Source organism: Chelon labrosus, assembly GCF_963514085.1.
Source record: "Chelon labrosus genome assembly, chromosome: 4".
Lineage (NCBI taxonomy): Eukaryota > Metazoa > Chordata > Actinopteri > Mugiliformes > Mugilidae > Chelon > Chelon labrosus.
The window spans coordinates 1,515,304-1,537,961 of record NC_140340.1 but is presented as its reverse complement, the minus strand read 5'-3'; the positions used below and the strand labels follow the sequence as shown (position 1 = coordinate 1,537,961).

At 42.2% G+C, this 22,658-nt stretch overlaps 2 protein-coding genes across 2 annotated transcripts in view; one reads left to right on the top strand and one right to left on the bottom strand.

Annotated features, from left to right (window-relative positions):
- The window catches only part of LOC311487414 (E3 ubiquitin-protein ligase TRIM35-like), a gene marked incomplete at its 5' end in the record, with an annotated part of 59,558 nt that extends 41,540 nt beyond the window's left edge, over nucleotides 1–18,018 (top strand). The window contains one exon of the mRNA XM_084543681.1: nucleotides 17,097–18,018. Coding sequence (XP_084399807.1) covers nucleotides 17,097–17,350 — 254 coding nt within the window. The 3' untranslated portion in view covers nucleotides 17,351–18,018. The remainder of the gene's footprint in view (nucleotides 1–17,096) is intronic.
- uqcc1 (ubiquinol-cytochrome c reductase complex assembly factor 1) lies at nucleotides 48–20,759 on the bottom strand. The gene is made up of 9 exons (XM_084543696.1): nucleotides 20,507–20,759; nucleotides 18,490–18,594; nucleotides 12,239–12,346; nucleotides 10,586–10,658; nucleotides 9,541–9,598; nucleotides 9,102–9,210; nucleotides 4,297–4,374; nucleotides 3,622–3,735; nucleotides 48–1,004 (listed from the first exon to the last, which is right to left on the bottom strand). Exons 1-9 carry the CDS (start codon nucleotides 20,579–20,581, stop codon nucleotides 870–872), a joined length of 855 nt encoding a protein of 284 aa, XP_084399822.1. The 5' UTR covers nucleotides 20,582–20,759; the 3' UTR covers nucleotides 48–869.
- Between the last annotated feature and the right edge of the window lie 1,899 nt (nucleotides 20,760–22,658).

The window sequence follows — 22,658 nt, the reverse complement described above, 5'->3', positions numbered from 1 at the left end:
GATGGATAGATGGGTTTTATTTATATTAAACTTAAATTAGGAGTGACAAAATAAATCCTTGAAGCAAGAAGACTTTGCCTGTCATTGGAGAACTGTTAGCTATCGTGCCACGGTGCACTGTTACTCCACTGTATCCCCTGAGAAATGCAGTGACCCCGTCCTTGCCGGACGCCGACAAGCGTGGATTGCGAGGGCCCGTTCAACGCTGCTTGCAGCTTTAATTTTCATTTTGTTCATTCAGTCACAGAAAGCAGATGCTGAGCTTCATATACATTTTTTTTTAACAGATCCACTTTTATTTATTCACTTTTTTTTTAATTATTATTTTTTAAAACAAGAGATGACGTCCAGGTCTTTGAGGGCCCGGCTTCCTGTTCAGGTGTGAGAGCGTCATGGGAACCAGCAGCTAACGTCACCCAATCAGAGCGAAGCTTCATTTAAACACAGCGGAGGAGGAGCGGTGACAGGTAGCTCAGTGTAAACGTGGAGGTATACAAAACAAAACACTTCATAAATACAGACAGAGTGGTGTTCACGGAGAAAACAAGAGAAAATATAAATACACAGATTTGTGATTTTTTTTTTTTTTCAGAAATGAAGACGCTCTCAAACCCGACAGGACGACGATGGAAGTCCCTGATTTTACATCCTGTCTACATCAAACCTCCACAAACAGACTCATCATCTGACAGAAGAAGAAGAAGAGGAGGAGGAGGAGGAAGAGGAGGAACTGCTCTGGGAAAACACACGAGGAGAAAAGAAGTGCTATGGTAACAGACCTGGATTTAAAACCTTATATGGTGGGAGACAGACGGAGAGACAGGACAGGGAGAAAGGAAGCGAGGGAGGAGGAAGTCCGTCCCTTCGTCTCACAGTCCGGCATCGTTGTACGTGGGTCTGGCCACCTTCAGGATGCTCTGAGCGTTCTCCTCCACCAGGGGGCGCCACTTCACCTCTCCAGTCAGCAGCAGGTCGTCACTGTCCAGAGCGTCGATGAACTGCATCTGAGCACGAGACAAGATTTAAAGGATTTAATGACGAATAAAGTACATAATAATAATAATAATAATAATAATAATAATTTATTATTGGCTGCATTTTTTAAAATGCAGCCTGTGAAATTAAACATATTAACAGAGCGTCACATCCACTACACACTTCATCCAGAAACCCCTCGTCTACACGGTCTGTGCATTTTCTCTGGTGTCTCAAGTTTGTTTTAATAAAATAACAGAAACAAAAACTGGAAAAGCGACTAAATGAATTAAATAAACCTTTTATTATTAATTAAGTTTATCTCAGTCTTCATGTTTTTTCTCCTGAGGTGATTTGTCTTTTAATGAAGCAGGATGCAGTCTCCATGGTGACCACTGGTCCAGGTCTCCATGGTGACCACTGGTCCAGGTCTCTCTGGTCCAGGAAGTAGTCTCCATGGCGACCCCTGGTCCAGGTCTCTCTGGTGACCACTGGTCCAGGTCTCTCTGGTCCAAGAAGTAGTCTCCATGGCGACCCCTGGTCCAGGTCTCTCTGGTCCAGGAAGTAGTCTCCATGGCGACCCCTGGTCCAGGTCTCTCTAGTCCAGGAAGTAGTCTCCATGGCGACCCCTGGTCCAGGTCTCTCTGGTCCAGAAAGTAGTCTCCATGGTGACCACTGGTCCAGGTCTCTCTGGTGACCCCTGGTCCAGGTCTCACTGGTCCAGGAAGTAGTCTCCATGGTGACCATTGGTCCAGGTCTCTCTGGTGACCACTGGTCCAGGTCTCACTGGTCCAGGAAGTAGTCTCCATGGTGACCATTGTCCAGGTCTCTCTGGTCCAGGTCTCTCTGGTCCAGGAAGTAGTCTCCATGGTGACCACTGGTCCAGGTCTCTCTGGTCCAGGTCTCTCTGGTCCAGGAAGTAGTCTCCATGGTGACCACTGGTCCAGGTCTCTCTGGTCCAGGATGTAGTCTCCATGGTGACCTCTGGTCCAGGTCGCTCTGGTCCATGGATCATTATGTTCAGCTCTAAATAAACCTGGTTCTTCTTCTACATCTGAATATTGACTGATGGAAACTTCTTCTTCTTCTTCTTCTTCTTTTCCATGAATCTAATAACTACCGGTTTCTCCCTTACTTCTATTCCTGTTCCATAGATTAAAGGACCAAAGCTAAATTTCACAAATTTTGTTTTTGCTTTTTAAATTGAAAATCAAATGAACCAAACTTAAAATATAAAGAGAAATACAAGGAAATACAGAAGTGCATCTGGTCTCCTTTAATGATCCCTGAGACCTGGACACAGTTTAGTCTAACAGCAGACCTCAGGGATAAAACTATAAAACCACTTGTCTGTAAACGTTCTCAGTCATCCAGGTCATGGTTCGTCCAAAAACAACAACGACAAACTGGACTTGTAGAGTTTCTAGAAGACGTTTCATCCAAGTCTTCAAGGTCAGTTAATGACCAGATATTCACCTGTATATGGAGGAAACAGTTTGATCCTGTCCTGCTCCTCCTCCAGTGAATGATCCTCTAAAGACCCATCTAAAGACCAGACCAACACCAGTCCTTCACATCTAAAGACCAGACCAACACCAGTCCTTCACATCTAAAGACCAGACCAACACCAGTCCTTCACATCTAAAGACCAGACCAACACCAGTCCTTCACAACTAAAGACCAGACCAACACCAGTCTTCACATCTAAAGACCAGACCAACACCAGTCCTTCACAACTAAAGACCAGACCAACACCAGTCCTTCACATCTAAAGACCAGACCAACACCAGTCCTTCACAACTAAAGACCAGACCAACACCAGTCCTTCACAACTAAAGACCAGACCAACACAGTCCTTCACAACTAAAGACCAGACCAACACCAGTCCTTCACATCTAAAGACCAGACCAACACCAGTCCTTCACATCTAAAGACCAGACCAACACCAGTCCTTCACATCTAAAGGACCAGACCAACACCAGTCCTTCACATCTAAAGACCAGACCAACACCAGTCCTTCACAACTAAAGACCAGACCAACACCAGTCCTTCACATCTAAAGACCAGACCAACACCAGTCCTTCACAACTAAAGACCAGACCAACACCAGTCCTTCACAACTAAAGACCAGACCAACACCAGTCCTTCACAACTAAAGACCACTTGCTCTTGCTTTTATCTTCTTTGATATAAAACCAGATCTAAAGCTTTGAGGGTCCCAGGAGCTCAGATGCCTCCAGGACTAGATGCTATAGTCTACGCTGGTGGAGTCATTTATACTCGTCAGTCAATGACATCAGCGTTTCTACTTCCTGCTTCACTTTCAACAACTATCTCCTCTGAACCTCCTCAGTTAACCTCCATGTGTTCCATCTTTAGTGATCAAAACAATCAGTGAGAAAATTGCTGAGATTGAGAAGCAGCTGGAGATACTAAAGTTAAAACACTCTACTACCAAGAGGACCAATCACAGCTCTTATAGTCGCGTCGTCACATCGTCAGGCTAAATAAAGATAACCGAAGTAACGCCACCGTCAATCAGATGACGTGTATCACTACTGTTACTCTTCTGTCCATCACCACATTAAGCCCCGCCCCCACGCGATCTGATTGGCCCAGCAGATCTTTACTGAAACGTGAACCCACCTGTTTGCGTACGTACTCCACCATCAGCTCCAGCTGTCTCGGGTCCTCACACTGACGGTTGAACAAGTTTCTCCACAGAGCTGCAGCCAGAATGGAGTCCTCCGACAGGATTCCCTGCACACAAACACATTCATTCATTCATTCATTCATTCATATATTTATATATTGACATGTACTGTACATTTGTTGTTTAGAGGGTCCAGACTTTTACTGCCTTCACAATTCATTAAACAGAGACACTGAGATGTTTGTTTTAAATGCTTTCAAAGTCAGGGCAGTGATACGACTAGAAGATCCAAACTGACAAAACCCAAAGAGGAAGAGGAGGAAAGTTAAAATATATTTAAAAGGTAATTAGAGGAAGTTCTATTTATTATTTATTAGATAATCAAAGGGTTAATTGACAGAACGCTACGTTAAATAAATTTGATTAATCTGATTAATTATGAACTAGGTCAGGCTTTAATTAAAGTGCCTTTTACTGCTGATAAAACCATTAAATCTACTTTATTATAAAATGACTTTTATCTCTTATCAAAGAGATAAAAGTCTGATCTGATATGAAGCTTATTAAATGAAGTCTACTGGTTTGTTTCATCATTAAATGGTGACAGCGTTTGACCAAACATCGACATAAAAACACTTTTTTATTCTTTTTAAAGGTTTGCTTCTCACCTCGTCGTATCCGAATATGGCTGCGTAGAAGGTTTCAGTCATCACTTTCGTCGCCTCCTTTCTCTGGACAGCATCGATCTGTTCAGAGAAATCAAAGAGATGAAAAGAAAAGAGACTTGTGGTGAATTAATTAATTTAATTTCTCTGGATAATTAAAAATCTTGTGGAGTTACTCTCTCCATCTGGATTTCATTATGTTTCAACTGACACAGAAAATAAATTAACTCAGATGATATCTATGACTACTGTTACTCTTCTATCCATCACCATATTAAGCCCCGCCCCCCAGACGCTCTGATTGGCCCAGCAGGTCTTTTCTGGAGCAGAATCAGTTCCCAACAGAGAGACTCCAGATCAATTTTACACCACTACACCCGAGCATTTAATTAACTTACCATAATCAAGACACTTAATTAGCCTAAATGAGCTAAAGCTAGCTGCTACGTCAGCCTAAACAAGCTAACGGTTTGAATAGCCTAAAAAACAACAACAACGCAAACAATGTCACATTGGCCTAAACAAGATAACATAAGAAACTGTTAGCTGAAACAAGATAATGTTAGCCACTAAATTAGCCTAAACAAGCTAATGTTTGCTGGTACATCAACCTAAACAAGCTAATGGTTTTAAAAGCACAAAAAACTACAACACAAACAATCTCACATTAGCCTAAACACTGTTAGAGTACATGAGCTAAAGTTTAATTTGCCTAAACAAGCTAATGTTAGCTATGTCAGCCTTAACGAGCTAACAGTTTCAATAGCCTACAACTAACCAACACAAACAATATCACATTAGATTTAACGAGATACCAAAAGAAACTATGTTAGCTGAAACAAGATAATGTTAGCCACTAAATTAGCCTAAACAAGCTAATGCTAGCTGTTCCATCAACCTAAACTGTGCTAATGATTTCAAAAGCCCAAAAAACAACAACACAAACAATCTCACATTAACCTAAACAAGATAACAAAAACAACTATGTTAGCTTACATGAGCTAAAGTTAGCCATTTAATTTGCCTAAACAAGCTCATGTTAGCCGCTATGTCAGCTTTAACAAGCTAACAGTTTCAATAGCCTACAACTAACCAACACAAACAATATCACATTAGCTTTAACAAGATAACAAAAGAAACTATGTTGACACAAGGTAATGTTAGCCACTAAATTAGCCTCGACAAGCTAACGGTAGCCTCCTAAAGTTAACAGAAGCAACTCCACAACACTCGGGTGACGTTTAAAAGGGATTTAATTAAAAGCTATTAGGTCTTTTTCATTAAAACTAATACTGGTCTCCACGTTCCAGGATGTGTAATAAAAGCAGGTCAGTCACAATTAAAACATGTTAAAGAAATAAACGTTTTTTTTTTTTTTTTTTTAGGGCTGAATCTTTATTTTCTTTCCTAAAGCGACCGTTAAGATGCATCATGCAAACACACACAGAGTTACAGCTCTGAGAGTTAACTGACAAAGTCTCTGTGAAAGCGTCATGCGAGCCGAGCCCAGATTTAAGTGATGTCAACGAGCGACACTTCCTGGAGCTGCTCCACTGACGGAGAATAGAGGAGCGACTCTGAGCGCAGCCGGCCTCGCTCTCCGGGGAGCTGGACGCACTTCCTGCTTGTTGGCACAATTACACCGACGTAAAACTCTGAACAAACAACGCGCGCATTATATGTGCAGCGTGCAACGGTGCGGATAAAACGAAGCGGGGATGTTGTCTAATGTGATGAACATTTATTTAACAGCATGACATTCAGTTGGTTTAATGTCTGTGGTAAGTCAGAAGAGCTGGTGAGGAGCTGCTGCTCTTCAACATAGAGGTTTTTAAATGAAGTAATTTCCTGCATCTTGTTGTTAGAAATCTTTCTGCAAGAAAATTAGTGGACGTGTGATCCAGAAGCAGAGTCGGATCTGAAAGGTGATTTAAAAATCTGATGACGGCAAAGAGCTGGACAAAAACAAAGACACATGAAATATGAAACTAGAGGAAGAAGATGGAGAAGACACCACCAACCTACGGGACTATTTGCTTCCAAACGGAAAGCTAGCATCGAATCGATCTGCCTTTTTGCAAGTAATCGTGGGAAGTTCAGTTGGCCGATCAACGGTCGCAGGATCCGTCTTAAGAGTGTGGTTTCAATAAGCGATTAAAAAAAAATGACTTTAATGTGTTTTTATTCCATCGGTTCCTCACAGGGTTTCTGTAGGTTTGAGCAAGTGAAATTTAAGACTTTTTAAGACCATTATAGGTTCAATTTAAGACCTACTTGAAGTACAAAACATCAGGAAAATCAGAGACCCAGAATTACTTTTAAAATAACAAAATGTATGGTCATTCAACTATCAACTACCCTCTGGGACGTGATTTAACATGCATTGAGACATGCCCCAACTTCCTCCATCCAATGTGCCGTGCATAGTTTTGTAATGTATTACAATGGAATTAAACGGCTTTGAAACACATCGCTGTAGACCGCTATAGAAGCTCCAGGCGTCATGTGACTGTTTTGTTGACATTGCCATATTGGCAGGAAATCTTAATAGAGCAGTGGTGATTTCAGGGTCGTCAGAGTTTATTGTGCACTTTAAACAGATTATATATCACGGATCCTTATCATGCCCCAGGTGTGCTGTTTATGAGCACTGAAACAGCCGGGGTTGTTCCACACGTCACTTTATGTGATGATGAGGCAGCAGAATCGGTAGAGTCAGTAGTTCACCTCATAAAGATTGTTCAGCACGTTTCAGCCAATCAATGAAATCATTTCGTTCAAGCTGTAACAGCCAGAGTATTACATGGAGCAGTACCAGTTTACGCCACACGGCGGCGCCTCCTTTGTTTTCATCGCTTAGTTCAGCAGGTGTCACTTTTATTGCCTCCGTCTCTTTTATTTTTTTACTTCCTCCATCTCCGTAATGTGGACGCTGGTGAAGGCTAGCCTGACGTAGCCATACTCAATTCTAGTCAGAATGTGAGTCTGATACCGCTCCATAGGGCTGTGATTATGGGGCGTGTTTCAACCGAACCAGGAAAAAAAAATGCCTCTGCACTCAATTGGATAGACCTATAACCAATCAGAGCAACAGAGTGTGTGACGTATGTTAAGCGACCATCGGAGCCAGCTGATAAATTAAACTTTTGCCGAATCCCGTAGGGAAGGACGGCAAAAACATCTTTCCGATTAACAAATGCCTTGATCGCATTTATCTGTTCCTCTTTTAAAATTAATGCGCTGTCGATATCTTCTAGAACAGACTCGATGGCAGAATCTACACATCTCAGTTCTCCAGTGGCAGCCATCTTTGTTGTAAACAAATTCAACCCAAGCGCTCTTTGGTGACGTGGTTGATTACGTTACTGTTGATCATCTGTCCATCATCGTATAAAGCCCGCCCTGAGAATCTGATTGGTACGAACAGCTCCTGTTCGAGCATAATTGCGCCTCAACGGAGTAATGCCAGACCGAACTTCCAGACCTCAAATGTTGTGGGCGGGACTAAGTTCGGCTGGCACCCAGGCTAGGTGAAGGCTACAAGCCACGAACGTTTTATTATGTTATTATATTCTGTAATATGCCGTGAGACCTGGCTTTATATGGTTCTGTTTAATAAATGTATTGTGCTGAAATCCCTCCACTTCGTCTCCTGCCTTGTTACAACATGTTGAAGCATACTACTAGCAGACGAGGCTAAGCTTCTCTTCAACTCCACGTTACAAAGCCAGCAATCATTAAACTTACATTTTGCCCATTTCCCAAGTTGATAGAATCAGTCTCGAATCAAAAAGGAGGCAAAAATCCATAACGCTAACAAACGTCACGTGACGATAAAATCTCCCCGCTTCGTCTGCGCCGTACGACCGTACCATACCCGGTGCAGCAACACATTACAAACCGGGCTGAACACTGGATTCCACTTCCAGGTCTCATTTGTAGTTTAATTTCGGCATACTGCTAATAGTTATATTTAATAAAGAACTACACAGAATGTAATTTAAGACCTACAATGCAAAATATGTTCTTTTTTTTTTAAGACTTTTTAAGGCCTTAAATTGGCATGATCAAATTTTAGACTTTTTAAGACTTTTTAAGACTTTTTAAGAGAAACCCTGTCCTCAGGAAAACAGCTGATAGGAAGTAGAACAGCTACACATCTGGAACACATGGACGCAGAACTAGTACAACCCTGCTTTCCTCTGGGATAAAATAAATCAGTTCTTTTCAAAAATTTTTAAAAAACTAGAAACAAGTCAAATGTGCACAAAAGTTTTAAATTAAATTAAATTACACTGAAGCCACAAGAACAAATCCCAGTAGCTGACAGTAGAAACTAAAACCTTGTCGTCTAAAATCAGAGCTGAAAGTGGCTTGACTAAAAACAGGCGTCTGTCCACACTGAGGGACGACGGGCTCTGGTAGGTAGATGTTCATTAGGGTTCCAGCAAACATAGCTAGGAGCCAGGTGGTGGAGACTTGCTGGACGCCAGTCTGGGAAACCATCTCACCATTCTTACAGCACCCTTTCTAACAGATATGATAAAGCTAATTCTTCACTCTACAGCTAAAATTATTAAGTTCAGATTATACAATATACCATGAGTTGTGTTTCAGTGATGGTGAAGTATTTCTAAGAGGTTAAAGGTGCTATATATACATATAGAAAGTATTAACGCCATGAGTTACGTGCCAGGCTATACGAGTACTGTAATGTCAGATATGTAGAGTATGTGTTGATGGTGGAAATGTTGTTATACGATCTTAATCCAGTCACAAAGACAGGTGCACATATAAACACGACCTACCCCGAGGATTTTGTTCCTCTGCTCTACATCCTCCCACATGGAGTGGACAAGGTACCGGCACATGTACTTCCCTTCTCTGCCCTCCTGACGCATCCGGACCAAACACATCCTGGAACAAAGCACAACGAGAGATGTTAAGTATTAAAGTTTGAGCCATGCCACTGCCACGTTGTTGACTGATAACTGCCTGAAAGACCAGGTGTTCAAGTCACAACTTTAAGACGTGAGAGCACTGCTGCTTGGTAACTGTTGGCATCTAAAAGCCACAGAGGCTAACAGTTAGCAAAGCTAATGGCCATCTCTGAAAACATTAACCTTGGCGTGTAGCTTCTAGAAGCCAGCGGTCGCCCTGAAGCAGTGTCCTCAGGACTTACGGCTGATTTTGCCAACTCAACGCTAAACATTTAGCGCATACAACACACGTGTTCATTTTACTCACCATACGTGCAGCTGTGCGACCAGGAACCAGGAGTTGAGAGTGTCAGGGAGGGAGCATTCTGAAATAAACCACATATAAATGAGTTTTCACAGCTTCTCTGGGCCGATCATTGTCTCAATCCTTCTACACAAACACTCCTTGATGCTTTTATTTTCAATAGAAAACAACTAATGGACTGGGTCAATAACCAACGGATGGAAGACACTGAACGCTGAACGCTCTCCTCAGTGTCACTGACCAGTGGTTGGTGATCAGAGTCATTGTTGCGTCTTCATCAGTTGTTTTTGAGAATAAAGCTCGGCAGTAACTCCACAGCAGATGCTAACGCTGATGCTAATGACAATGCTAGCGGTTATGGAAAGGTCTAGGCTAACGGCCGCCTTAATGGGAACACCAGTGACGATCCTACTGGCGACACTAGTGACAAAGCTAATGACGATGCTAGTGGTGATGGTAGATTTTCATTAACGTCCTGCTCTAAGTTTGTAAAGATTACATTCAGTAAAATCTTCAGTTCATAGAAATGTTTGAAGTTTATTGTTTAGTGGTTGACCGAAAAATAAAAACTGAGCTGTCCTTTCCCGAAGCAGGAAGTTCACACGGCAGCTACATAAAACTTTTAAATAAATATGTCACGGAGGTGGTGACAGTGCATCTAAAACCACTTCATTTGGGACGAGTGCCAACAATTTAACCTTTAGATTCTCACGTCAGGTCGGTAGCGCGTCCATATTACAACTCAACCATAGCAATCAGCTGGCTGGTGTTCCTCAAAACGCTTCTGGAGACTTGAGAAACTCTTTTATGTTTACGTGACTGAAGACGGTGAAGAATCCTGTTTTTGTTAATAGCGTACTGTCCCAGCAAACATGGAGGTCTACCACCTGGGCATCAGGTTTAGTGTGGAACAACATAGTATTATCAGTTTTAGCATCCCAGGAAAGTTCAGACTGACGACACATCTCAAAAAGTTACTCGGTTGTCTCAACTCTGATGCTATAAACAATTAGTTGTGTCAAGAGTTTTAAGAAAACATCAGACTTACTTTCAAAGAACTCGTCGTAGTTGATTCTCTCTACGCAGCATGTGTACATGCGCAAGGCAGCAATCTTGATTTTCTGTGTAGACAAGCACGGATCTTTAGATTAGCTACTATAACACCATTGTGTACTGAAAAACTCAACGATCTGTTCTTGAAGTTTGTTTGTTGAAAGGAAGGAAAATGGGTAAGCATTAAGATCAGGCTAGACAGATGGATCAAAGCATCTTCAAAATGGCCGGTGTTCTGGGGTGTTCATCATAAAGTAGAGATCAGTTCTTATAAAAAGTGGTCCAAGGAATGACCATGGTGCCGAAGGCTCACCGATCAACACAAACATCAAGACAACTAAACTGGTAACGGAACCGATCCAGGGATTTTTTTAAATTATCAGATTAGGCTCAGCCAGGAATGATCTTCTGTAGTTATTTAGTTGAGTTCAGACAGTGAAGAAGACGACGACCCAGAATCCTGTGTTGCGTTGTGAGGTGGTAGTAGTTGATCAGCCTGGACTGAGTCCACTCAGTCAAAGGCTGCACCCAAACAACAACAACAAACACTGAACGTTTAAAAGAAGAGAAAAGTTTCCTGGAGACAGCGTCAAGGAGAAACATCTTCCAGAGAGGGTTAGGGAGTTTATGGCAGCGTTGGATGACCAGAACATTTCTGGAGTAGAGAACACAAGGTACCAGCTACCCTCTCCACACTACATTAACTTTGACTGAAAGATTTATTGGACTGAATCCAGTCCACTCTAGGAGAAGACAAGGAAGACAAGGACAGACTTTAGGACGCTACAGGAGACCAACTCTAGGAGAAGACAAGGAAGACAAGGACAGACTTTAGGAAGCTACAGGAGACCAACTCTAGGAGAAGACAAGGAAGACAAGGACAGACTTTAGGAAGCTACAGGAGACCAACTCTAGGAGAAGACAGAGAAGACAAGGACAGACTTTAGGAAGACACAGGAGACCAACTCTAGAAGAAGACAAGGAAGACAAGGACAGACTTTAGGAAGCTACAGGAGACCAACTCTAGGAGAAGACAAGGAAGACAAGGACAGACTTTAGGAAGCTACAGGAGACCAACTCTAGGAGAAGACAAGGAAGACAAGGACAGACTTTAGGAAGACACAGGAGACCAACTCTAGGAGAAGACAAGGAAGACAAGGACAGACTTTAGGACGCTACAGGAGACCAACTTTGGAGAAGACAAGGAAGACAAGGACAGACTTTAGGAAGCTACAGGAGACCAACTCTAGGAGAAGACAAGGACAGACTTTAGGACGCTACAGAAGACCAACTCTAGGAGAAGTTAGGAAGACACAGGAGACCAACTCTAGGACGTTTAGGATCACATCAGGGGGCATATCCCTAATATCAAAATATCATTCGCTTTTGTCATTTTCAGAAAATCTTAGCAAACATGTCCAAACCCGTGAACTCTGACCTTACAGAGAAGGTACCGTTCACATGGAGTCTTCTTGAAATCAAATTTCTATCAGGGGCCGTTACATCGCTGCAGATCAAGTGCTCACCTTAAAGGCGACAGAACCTCCTCCAACCTTCACTACAATGCAACCCTTCTTCCTACAATCACTTCTTTCTAAATATATCACCTGTAACCTTTGTCTCCCCCCTCTTAACTCCCATCACTCACCCATTTGTTGTATCTGAGCGATCCTGTGAAGCCCATGGCCTCTATGAGCTTAGTGAAGGCCCCTACCTCCTCCTCCATGTGCTGGTGCGTCTCCTTCACATTACGGAGCTGAAAGACGACAGAGAGACAGAGAGGGAGATGATGAGAGAGTTTTAGAAAGGAGGAAAGATAAAACGGTACATAATAATGTGGAATGAGCCTCATTAAAGCAGCTCCTTCAGTTTCAGTGACGACACACACCTGTGCAGCTTGGCCTTTACTGGGCGCGAGCAGCTGCTGAGTAAATTAACAAACTGACCTACTCTGAGCTGCGTGTCGTCTTCATGCGCTGACAGTTTCATTACTTTTATTACATCAGGACGTTCAAAAGGCTTCGTTTTAAGTCACTGAACTGTGTTGAAATGTTTTCTGCCGTCTAGACGATTGTTTTGTTATCAATTAATCTCTGTCAGTTACTAAAATCCATAGCTTTGGGTGTGATTTAAGTGCGTTTAAAAATAAACCAACATTTATGTGGATATGCATATATGCATGCATGTTCATATGTATGGCATTTGGAACAAAACAACCAGGTTAAAAAAATAGTCAAAACATTAGTGGATTTTCCTGAAAGTACACAAAGAGAACCCAATCAAACACATGAAACAGAAATATTATACTTGTGAGGAAAATTAACCAATAGTAGATATCTGTGAGGTGCACCTCCAGGATTCCAAGTTAATTTCCAGGTCCAATCAGAAGTGTTTCCATCAATGTAATGAGACTCAGGTGTGGTTCAGTTCCTGGTTTAGTTTCAATAAATCAGGGATTTGTCTCAGTCTGATCTTCACAACACATGTTTGTGGACAAAGGAGCTTTCTGAGAAGCTCAGAGAAAGAGTTGTTGTTGCTCATCAGCATTGGAAGGATCAGCGTCCACTGTTTAAGTCCAAGATGATGCATCAGTTGTCACTGAATGCTTCTACAGCTTCGGAAGAAAAGCCCAGCATGTGTGGAACCAAATGTTGTTTCTGGTTTTCAGCCATTCATTGCTGATGCTTGGTAGTGACAAATGTGTCCCGGTTGTTAGGTTGTAGCATGACACAGGTGCTAAACATTCATTTATTGTGGAAACGGTACTGCCCAAGACTGAAACAGGAGATGCAGGGTATGGAGCTCGGTTTGATTCCTGTGACGTTAGATTGTGAGCTGGTACAGGGTACTGTTCCTGTTGGGGTGCGTCCTGCATTGGTACTTGATGATGTGGTAATGATTTTGGGTAACGACCTGGCTGGAAGTTCTATGTGGGCCTCTGGACCACCGCCTTCCTGTGGTTGTTTCCAAGCCACTTGGAAGTAAAGATAGACGTAAGAATGGGCAGGGAGTACCTGTGATTTCTCTAATTCTGACTCCTTTGAGTTGGAAAAGGGTCAAGGTATGGTGCTTGCTGATCATAAGGTTTCATTGCCTGATCTGCCTCCATCCATTAACAGGGAGGAGTGGGTAGAAAGACAAAATGCTGATTCATCCCCGTCTGGTTTGTGGAATGAAGTTTTTCCTTTGGACAAGATTTGGGATGTTTGCTCAAGGCCACTTTGTTCAGGAGGACCTGCTTGTACGTAAGTGGGTACCTTCCAGTGGCAACTTCGTGGGTGAAGCAGTTTCTCAGGTGGTGGTGCCAAGTACGTTCCGTGTTGCAGTGACGTGACGAGTTACGTCAACTCGTGCCACACACGCCAACTCTCTGGTAAACCCAATCAGGTTATTAGGGCGGCACCTCTTTGTCCGATTCCAGCCGTTAAACCATTTGAGCATTTGATTGTAGAATGTGTGGGGCCTACGCCTCCGTCCAAGTCTGGTTGTGCATATTTACTAATGGTGATGTGCCAGACTACAAGATACCCTGCAGCATTTCCCTTGCGTTCTTTTTCAGTGAGTTCATCTCCATTTTTGGCATTCCAAAAGTAGTACAAAGTTATCAGGGTTCTAACTTTAGTTCTCATATGTTTAAACGGGTCGTACATCAGCAGGGAGTGAAGCATAGTCGTGCATCAGTGTACCATGCACAAAACCAGGGTGCGTTTCCATCAAAGGCTAAAATCAATGTTGCGTGCCTACGTTGTGGAAATGGGGAAGGACTGGGGAGAGGCACTCCTGTGGCTCATGTTGGCAACTAGGGAAGTTGTTCAGGACAGTACTGGATTTAGTCCCAATAACTTGTTTTTACACGATGATTGGGTTGTAACTGAGGAAGATTGCCTGGGTGGAGACTGCTTGAGAGATTCCTGCCTCCGTGACACCGTTTAGCCTTTGTGAGTACACAGGTATGAGTTTTGGTTCGCAGCCACGTTTCAGCGCCTCATGAACCTGGTGATAACAGATCTTGATGGTTGTGCTGTCCAACTTGATGACGTTATTGCTTTCAGTGACACGCAGGAGGACCACATCCAGCGGATTCAAGCTCTGTTTGCCTGATTGGTTGAGGCCCATCTCACTGTAAACCTGGCTAAGTGTGATACGTACCACGGTTGGGAGGTCGGGCAGGGGCAAGTTCGTCCGGGGGATACAAAGGTACAGCCGGTTACAACATATCCTGTGCCCCGTACTTAAAAGGAGCTGATGGCTTACAACGGGGCCTTTTGCAAAAACTTCTTGACAGTGGTTGCACCCCTGACTGACCTGTTGAAAGGCAACACTTTTGTATGCTCCGCCCAGTGTCAGGTGGCATTTGATAATGCGAAGACTAATTGTGTGCTGCTGCACTTCTGGCTGTGCCCCGCCTGGACAAACGGTTTAAAGTGCACACAAGTCATGTTGGGATAGGTGCTGTTTTGATGCAGGAAGCAGAAAGTGTAGATAAGCCATTCTGCTACTTCTCTAAGAAGTTTAATTGTTACCCGAGTAATTATTCAACTATTGAGAAGGATGCACTGCCCTTGGTTTGGGCGCTTCAGCACTGTTTAGTATATGATGGCCATGACCGTCCTTTGCTTGTTGAGTTGTCCAAATCATCAGTTGATGAGCTGGGCCTTGTTCCCACAGTGTTGACATTAGGCATATCAGAGTGAAGGATAATACTGTGGCAGATGCCAGTAGAGTAAACTTTGTGCTCATGAATCTGAATGTTGTCTGTTCTCCAGTTTAGTAGACTAATTTTATTTGGTTTTCAGGGCGCACTAACATTTTAGTGATCCCGTTGGGACACCGTCTTAAAGTTGAGGGTATGACGGTACTGCAGGTGTGTATTCCTGTTGTTGTGGCCACTAACTTTTATACAACACTGTTTATGTCAATATACAGATAGCACAAACTGGAGCAACTCACACTTCCTCAAACAATAAACCCTTTGGACTGAAACACACGTGACTAGCACAAACAGTCAAAGTTCTACATTTATCAGAGGAGTTCTGGTAGAACTCCGCCCCCTAACCTGATTTACCTGTGCCAAACCAGGAAACAGTTTGTTATTTTGTGTGACTACAGAGAGACACAGACGATCAGATTCACCTTCAGACCAAACTAACACCTTCCTCTGAGTGAGTCCAGCTACAGGAGAGAAAAATGGAAAACTACAACACTGCTGCTTCAAGCTGCTGACTCTCCACACACTGAAGGTGAGTTTGACCAAAAACAGGACTCAAAGTCAAAGGAAGTTTCAGGGAAGTTAGTAGAAGATGGAGGAGAGCCATGACTGACTGGACTTTGTGTCTGCTGTGTTTCAGCTTCACTCAGAGACTAAATGGCTTCCAGATCAGAGGAGGATCTCTGCTGTCCGGTCTGTCAGGACGTCTTCAGAGATCCTGTTCTTCTGTCATGTAGCCACAGCTTCTGTAAAGTCTGTCTGAAGGAGTGGTGGAGAGATAAACCAACACACCAGTGTCCAGTTTGTATGAGAAGATCTTCAAGAGATGATCCACCTTCAAACTTGGTGTTGAGGAACCTGTGTGAGTCCTTCTTACAGGAGAGAGATCAGAGATCTTCAGAGGCTCTCTGCAGTCTGCACTCTGAGAAACTCAAACTCTTCTGTCTGGACCATCAGCAGCCAGTATGTGTCGTCTGCAGAGATTCAAAAAAACACTCCAACCACAGATTCAGTCCCATCGATGAAGCTGCACGACAGCACAAGAAGAACCTTTCGAAAATTCTGGAGTACTTAAAGGAGAAGTTAAAGGTTTGTGAAGAAGCTGAAGTGAAGTTTTATGAAACAGAAAAGCACATCAAGGTCCAGGCCCGACACACAGAGAGGCAGATTAAGAAGCAGTTCAAGAAGCTTCACCAGATTCTAGCAGAGGAAGAGGAGGCCAGGATGGCTGCACTGAGGGAGGAAGAGGAGCAGAAGAGTCAGATGATGAAGGAGAAGATGGAGACTCTGAGCAGAGAGATAGCAGCTCTTTCAGACACAGTCAGAGCCACAGAGGAGGAGCTGAGAGCTGAAGACATCTCATTCCTGAGCAACTACAAGGCTGCAGTGGAAAGAGTCCAGCGCTGCCCCCTGCTGGATGATCCACAGCTGCCCTCAGGAGCTCTGATAGACCAGGCCAAACATCTGGGCAACCTGACCTTCAACATCTGGAACAAGATGAAGGACATGGTCTCCTACACTCCTGTCATTCTGGATCCAAACACTGCTCATCCAACACTGATCCTGTCTGAAGATCTGACCAGTGTGAGAGGAGGAGATAAACAACATCTTCCTGATAATCCAGAGAGGTTTGATTATTTCTGTTATGTCCTGGGCTCTGAGGGCTTTAACTCAGGGACTCACAGCTGGGATGTTGAGGTTAGAGATAACACATGGTGGACACTAGGTGTGATAGCAGAGTCTGTCCAGAGGAAGGGAGAGATACCATCTGGATTGTGGACAATAAGGTTCAATGGAGGTCAGTACTCAACATGTTCACCAGCAGCTGTGTTCACCGTTCTCCCAGTAAAGAAGAAGCTCCGGAGGATCAGAGTGAATCTGGACTGGAAGAGAGGAAATCTGTCGTTCTCTGATCTTGATACCAAGAAAAATATAAAAACCTTCAAACACACTTTCACTGAGAGGATGTTTCCATGCGTTAACACTGGGGATAAACTCCCAGTGAAGATGTTACCAGTGAAGGTCTCTGTGACATTGGATCAGATCAGTTAGAGATAAACAGTGACCATGTTTACATGGTCTTTAGTATCCCGATTTTGATCGGGTTTTTGAAGTATCCTCTTTTTGTGTTTGTCCATGTAAACACCATATCCCGAATTCAGAAATCGGGATATGCCCATTTCCCGATTTCAAGAAACCCGGTTTTGCGATAGAAAGCCGGGATACTGGAGCATGTATACACCATATCCCGATTTCTGACGGCTGCCCACTGTCTACGCAGGCGCGAGTGACGCCAAGTGACGCACTAGATATACAAACAACATGGCGGCAACGAGAACTTCTCACTTTTGGAGCGACGAAGAGACAGAATTTTCCCTTAAAGTAATGAAAGAACTAAACATAACGACGTGTTTAGATGCAGAAAACACCGACATGCTGATGTATTCAAATCTGTTGCGGAAAAGCTACGTGACGCTGGTTTTCCACCTCGCTCCGTTGAACAAGTTAGGTCGCGTTGGAAAACATTGAAAAAGACGTAAAACACGCATGCGCAGATAGGATGCAGTGATCGGAAAACGGGGTTCTGGTATTTATCATGTATACGGGGATATGAATAACCGGGTTTCTCTGTGTTCCATGTAAACACCATATCCCGAATATGCTCAAAGCCGGGATAAGCCTCAAAATCGGGATACTAAAGACCATGTAAACGCAGTCATTATGATTATAAATGTGTATTGGGCTGTAACAACTAATCAATGTCAGTGATCATATAAATTGTAGTTTTGTCGTCATGGTGTTGGGTCAGTACGTCACTGCAACCAATGAAAACACATTTAATATCTGGTGGTGGAAGTAGATCATTGTGTTTAGAGTTTAAGACATGTTGAAGCTAGAGATGATAACTTTGATTGGGCTGTTCAGCAGTTACCGAAAACATTTAGTTGATGTTAATGCTGCACAAGGAGATTCACTTACTTTTACAACTCACTGACATGTACAAATGATGAATTTAGTTGAATAAACAAACACACAAGTATAATATTTCTGTTTGACGGGTTTGACTGGGTTCTCTTCGTCTGCTGCTTTCAGGAGTTGCGCACAAATCTGTTGACGTTTCGATTCATTTAATGTGGAAATGTAGAAAACACAGAAGGATGCAAAAATGTTTTATTCCATTCAGGCGTTACCTGTGTGGTGGTTTGTAGATTGCGGCATGTTGTGAGACAGGGAGAGGACACTCTGGCCCGTTGGCAGGCTATTAAAGCTCTGACACCGGCTTCTTGATCCAACGCCTGGAAGATAAAAAGACATAAAGTTTAATGACATGGGAAGAGGTGGTGATACTTGGGGATGTTAACAGGTGGAGAGCAGAGAGAGAGGAAGAAGGAAGTGGCCGTGAAATCTGATCCCTTGGGTCTTTTTATAATCTGTGTGTTGTTATTAGCTGCCTGCTACACAACCACAGCTAAAAGGCTGCAGGTCAGAAACACCTCCAACACAACTGAATAACAAGACTCAAATCCTGCTACTCAGAACATTTTATGATGACGTGATGACTCTGATTGGTGGGGCAGATCTTTGCTGGAGTAGAATCAGTTCCCAACAGAGAGACTCCAGATAAACTTTCCTCAACACAAAAAACAAAAAACAATGGCCAGATAAGTTCAGACTGGCTCTTTAGGTATAAAATAAGAAGAAAATAACAAAATACAGGAAGAAGAGGAGAGATGACAGCTTAATAGGCCGTTTATACTTATGCATTAAGTTGACTCGGAGGCTACGGCGACAAAGCAGACACCTACGTAGACCCTAACGTCGTAACTGACGAGCACCTCTTCAGAAATGTAACTACGCATCGCTGCGACACAGACCACAAGAGCTGTGATTGGTCGTCTTGGTAGAAGCGTCTTTAAGCTTTAGTATCTCCAGCTGTTTCTCCATCTCCACAATATTCAGATTGATTGTTTTGGATCAATAAAGACAGAACACGTGGAGGAAAGGTTACCTGAGGAGGTTCGGAGATACAAACATTTGCACGACTCGACTTTGGCGACGTTTCGGCAAAAAGTTTCAGTTGTTGAAGGGGAGGAGGAAGTAGAAACAGAAATGAACCCAACACAGCGCCGACTAGTGTCTGGGTGGAGATGTTACAGAGCGAGACAGACTGACGAGGTACAAGAAGAAATGGATCGAACCGACGTAGGCTACGTACGTAGGTTACGGCGTCTAGGTCCCGCAGTACTTTAAAACAACCTTTACTCTACTTTAACTTTAGTAAAAGGCTTCATATGAGTGTTTAAATGTTCTTTAGAGTGCATTTGTTTGAGCTAAATTGTCAATAAAAGTACAGATTTAAGCATTTACAACAATACTTGACTTTACTTCATGTAACTTGAGCTAAATTTGCAAACTAATGGGAAATTCCAGAAACGTCCGTCCACCAAATGAACCACGCTTCCTAATCTTTTAGGAGATTAAACATTTTTAGGGGGTTTTGAGGTTATTGGAACAAATAAAATCTATCCAACAAAGGTTAAAAAAGTCAACTGGACTTGTAGAGTTTTTTTGAGCAGACGTTTCACCATTCGAGTGCAACGTCTTCTCAAAAATACTCTACAAGTCCAGTTGACTTTTTTAACCTTTGTTGGATATACCATGACCTGGATGACTGAGAACCTTCACAGACAACAAACAACATCATTTAAAACATCTTTTTGGGCAATTTTATCAAATACTTCCAACACTTTACAAACCACTGATGGATCATTCCAGTAAATAAATAGCAGAGGAATTATTAGATAGAACAAAAATTAACTGATTCTACATTAAAACATAATAATTTAAACAGTTTAGCAGTGGGTCAGTGAATGAAAATATAAATCACATTAAACAGGAACCAACGGTTTAAGCTGCTCAGTTGCTGCCAGTACCTCGTCCCAGTTCACCTGCAGACACCAGGTGATAAACACACAGGTAATAATCCTGTTAGCCTGTTAGCTCCCAGACTTTCAGCTCTTTTAAATGTTTCACAACATCCCAGATATTCATTAACACACGCACCAATAAAACCCCCCACACTGCGTGGACCTTCCTGTCACTCCCAGCTTGGTCTCATCTCGCCCCGTTATGTTTATTTACCGCGGACACAGTTTAGTTTTCAGTGTATTAGATATTAGCCCGCTAAGCTAACAGGCTAGCCGTTACCTTCCCGCAGGCGGCTCGGGACGCGGCCGCATTCACGACGCTTCTGGCGGCGAACTGCAGCGGCCGCCGGTACATGACTCCACTGGATCCGGGGGATGAAGCCGAGGAGCGGGGCTGCCACTTCACCGCGGCTCCCTGGGACTAAATCAACACGTTTGGTAACACCAGTCCCCGACGCCTCCTCCTCCTCAGCAATGTCAACGGAATCTGTCCGACAGTGAATTCTGTCCGGGGGGAAACGCGACAGAGCGAAGAAAGGGTCCACTTTGACCCAACGGGTTTTATAACCGTGGTTGATGAAACACATTTTAATTTCTTTATTACAAATAGAAACTTGTCGTATTTTCAGTAGTGGTTGTTATATTTTAATTTGTTAAATTTCAGTCTAAGAAAACACGTAAAAATCAGAAACACTGGATAGTGTCGCTTTCTATCTCACTCTATCAACTTTTATTTCATCTCATCTCCTCGCATCTCATCTTGTTTCATCGCATCATTATATATTCTTATTTCATCTCATCTCTTTTTTATTTCATCTAATCTTGTTTCATCTCATCTCATCTTTTATTTCATCTCATCTCATGTTTTCTTATTTGATTTCTTCTCATCTCATGACATCCTTTAACTCATCTCAACTCATCTCATTTGATCTCATCTATTATTTAATCTAATCTTGTTTCATCTCATCCATCCCATCTCATTTTGTTTCATCTCCTCTCATCTCATCACATCTTGCGTCATCTCATCTTCTTTCATCTCATGTCATCTCTTTTTATTTCTCATCTTGTTCAATCTCATTTTATCCCATCTCTTCTTTTATTTCATCTCATCTCATATTCTTATTTAATTTCTTCTAATCTCATCTCGTCTCATGACATCTTTTATTTCACCTCATTTTATCTCATCTCATAGGCTATAGTCTTATGTCATCTCATCTTTTATTTCATCTCACCTTGTTTCATCTCATCCATCCCATCTCATTTTGTTTCATCTCCTCCCATCTCATCGCATCTTGCTTCATCTCATCTTCTTTCATCTCATGTCATCTCTTTTTCTCATCTTGTTCAATCTTATTTTATCCCATCTCATCTTTTATTTCATCTCATCTCATCTTTTATTTCATCTCATCTCATATTTTCTTATTTGATTTCTTCTCATCTCATCTCATGACATCCTTTAACTCATCTGAACTCATCCCATCTCATCTCCTTCCATCTCATCTCATCTCACTGAATCTTGCTTCATCTCATCTTCTGTCATCTCATGTCATCTCTTTTTATTTCTCATTTTGTTCAATCTCATTTTATCCCATCTCATCTTTCATTTAATTTCATCTCATCTCATATTTTCTTATTTAATTTCCTCTAATCTCATCTTGTCTCATGACATCCTTTATTTCATCTTGTTTTATCTCATCTTATATAGTCTTATGTCATCTCAATGTTTTAATTCATCTCACCTTGTTTCATCTCATCTATCCCATCTCATTTTGTTTCATCTCCTCCCATCTCATCTCATCACATCTTGCGTCATCTCATCTTTTTTCATCTCATGTCATCTCTTTTTATTTCTCATCTTGTTCAGTCTTATTTTATCCCATCTCATCTTTTATTTCATCTCATCTCATATTTTCATTTTTAATTTCCTCTAATCTCATTTTGTCGCATGACATCTTTTATGTCATCTCGTTTTATCTCATCTCATATAGTCTTACGTCATCACATCTTTTATTTCATCGCATCTTGCTTCATCTCATCTTCTTTCCTCTCATGTCCTGTCTTTTTTCTCATCTTGCTCAATCTCTTTATCCCATCTCATCTTTTATTTCATCTCATCTCATATTTTCTTATTTAGTTTCTTCTAATCTCATCTCGTTTCATGACATCTTTTATTTCATCTCATCTTGTTTTATCTCACCTTGTTTCATCTCATTCATCCTATCTCATTTTGTTTCATCTCCTCCCATCTCATCACATCTTGCTTCATCTCATCTTCTTTCATCTAATGTCATCTCTTTTTATTTCTCATCTTGTTCAGTCTCATTTTATCCCATCTCATCTTTCATTTCATCTCATCTCATATTTTTCTTATTTAATTTCCTCTAATCTCATTTTGTCTCATGACATCTTTTGTTTCATCTCATTTTATCTCA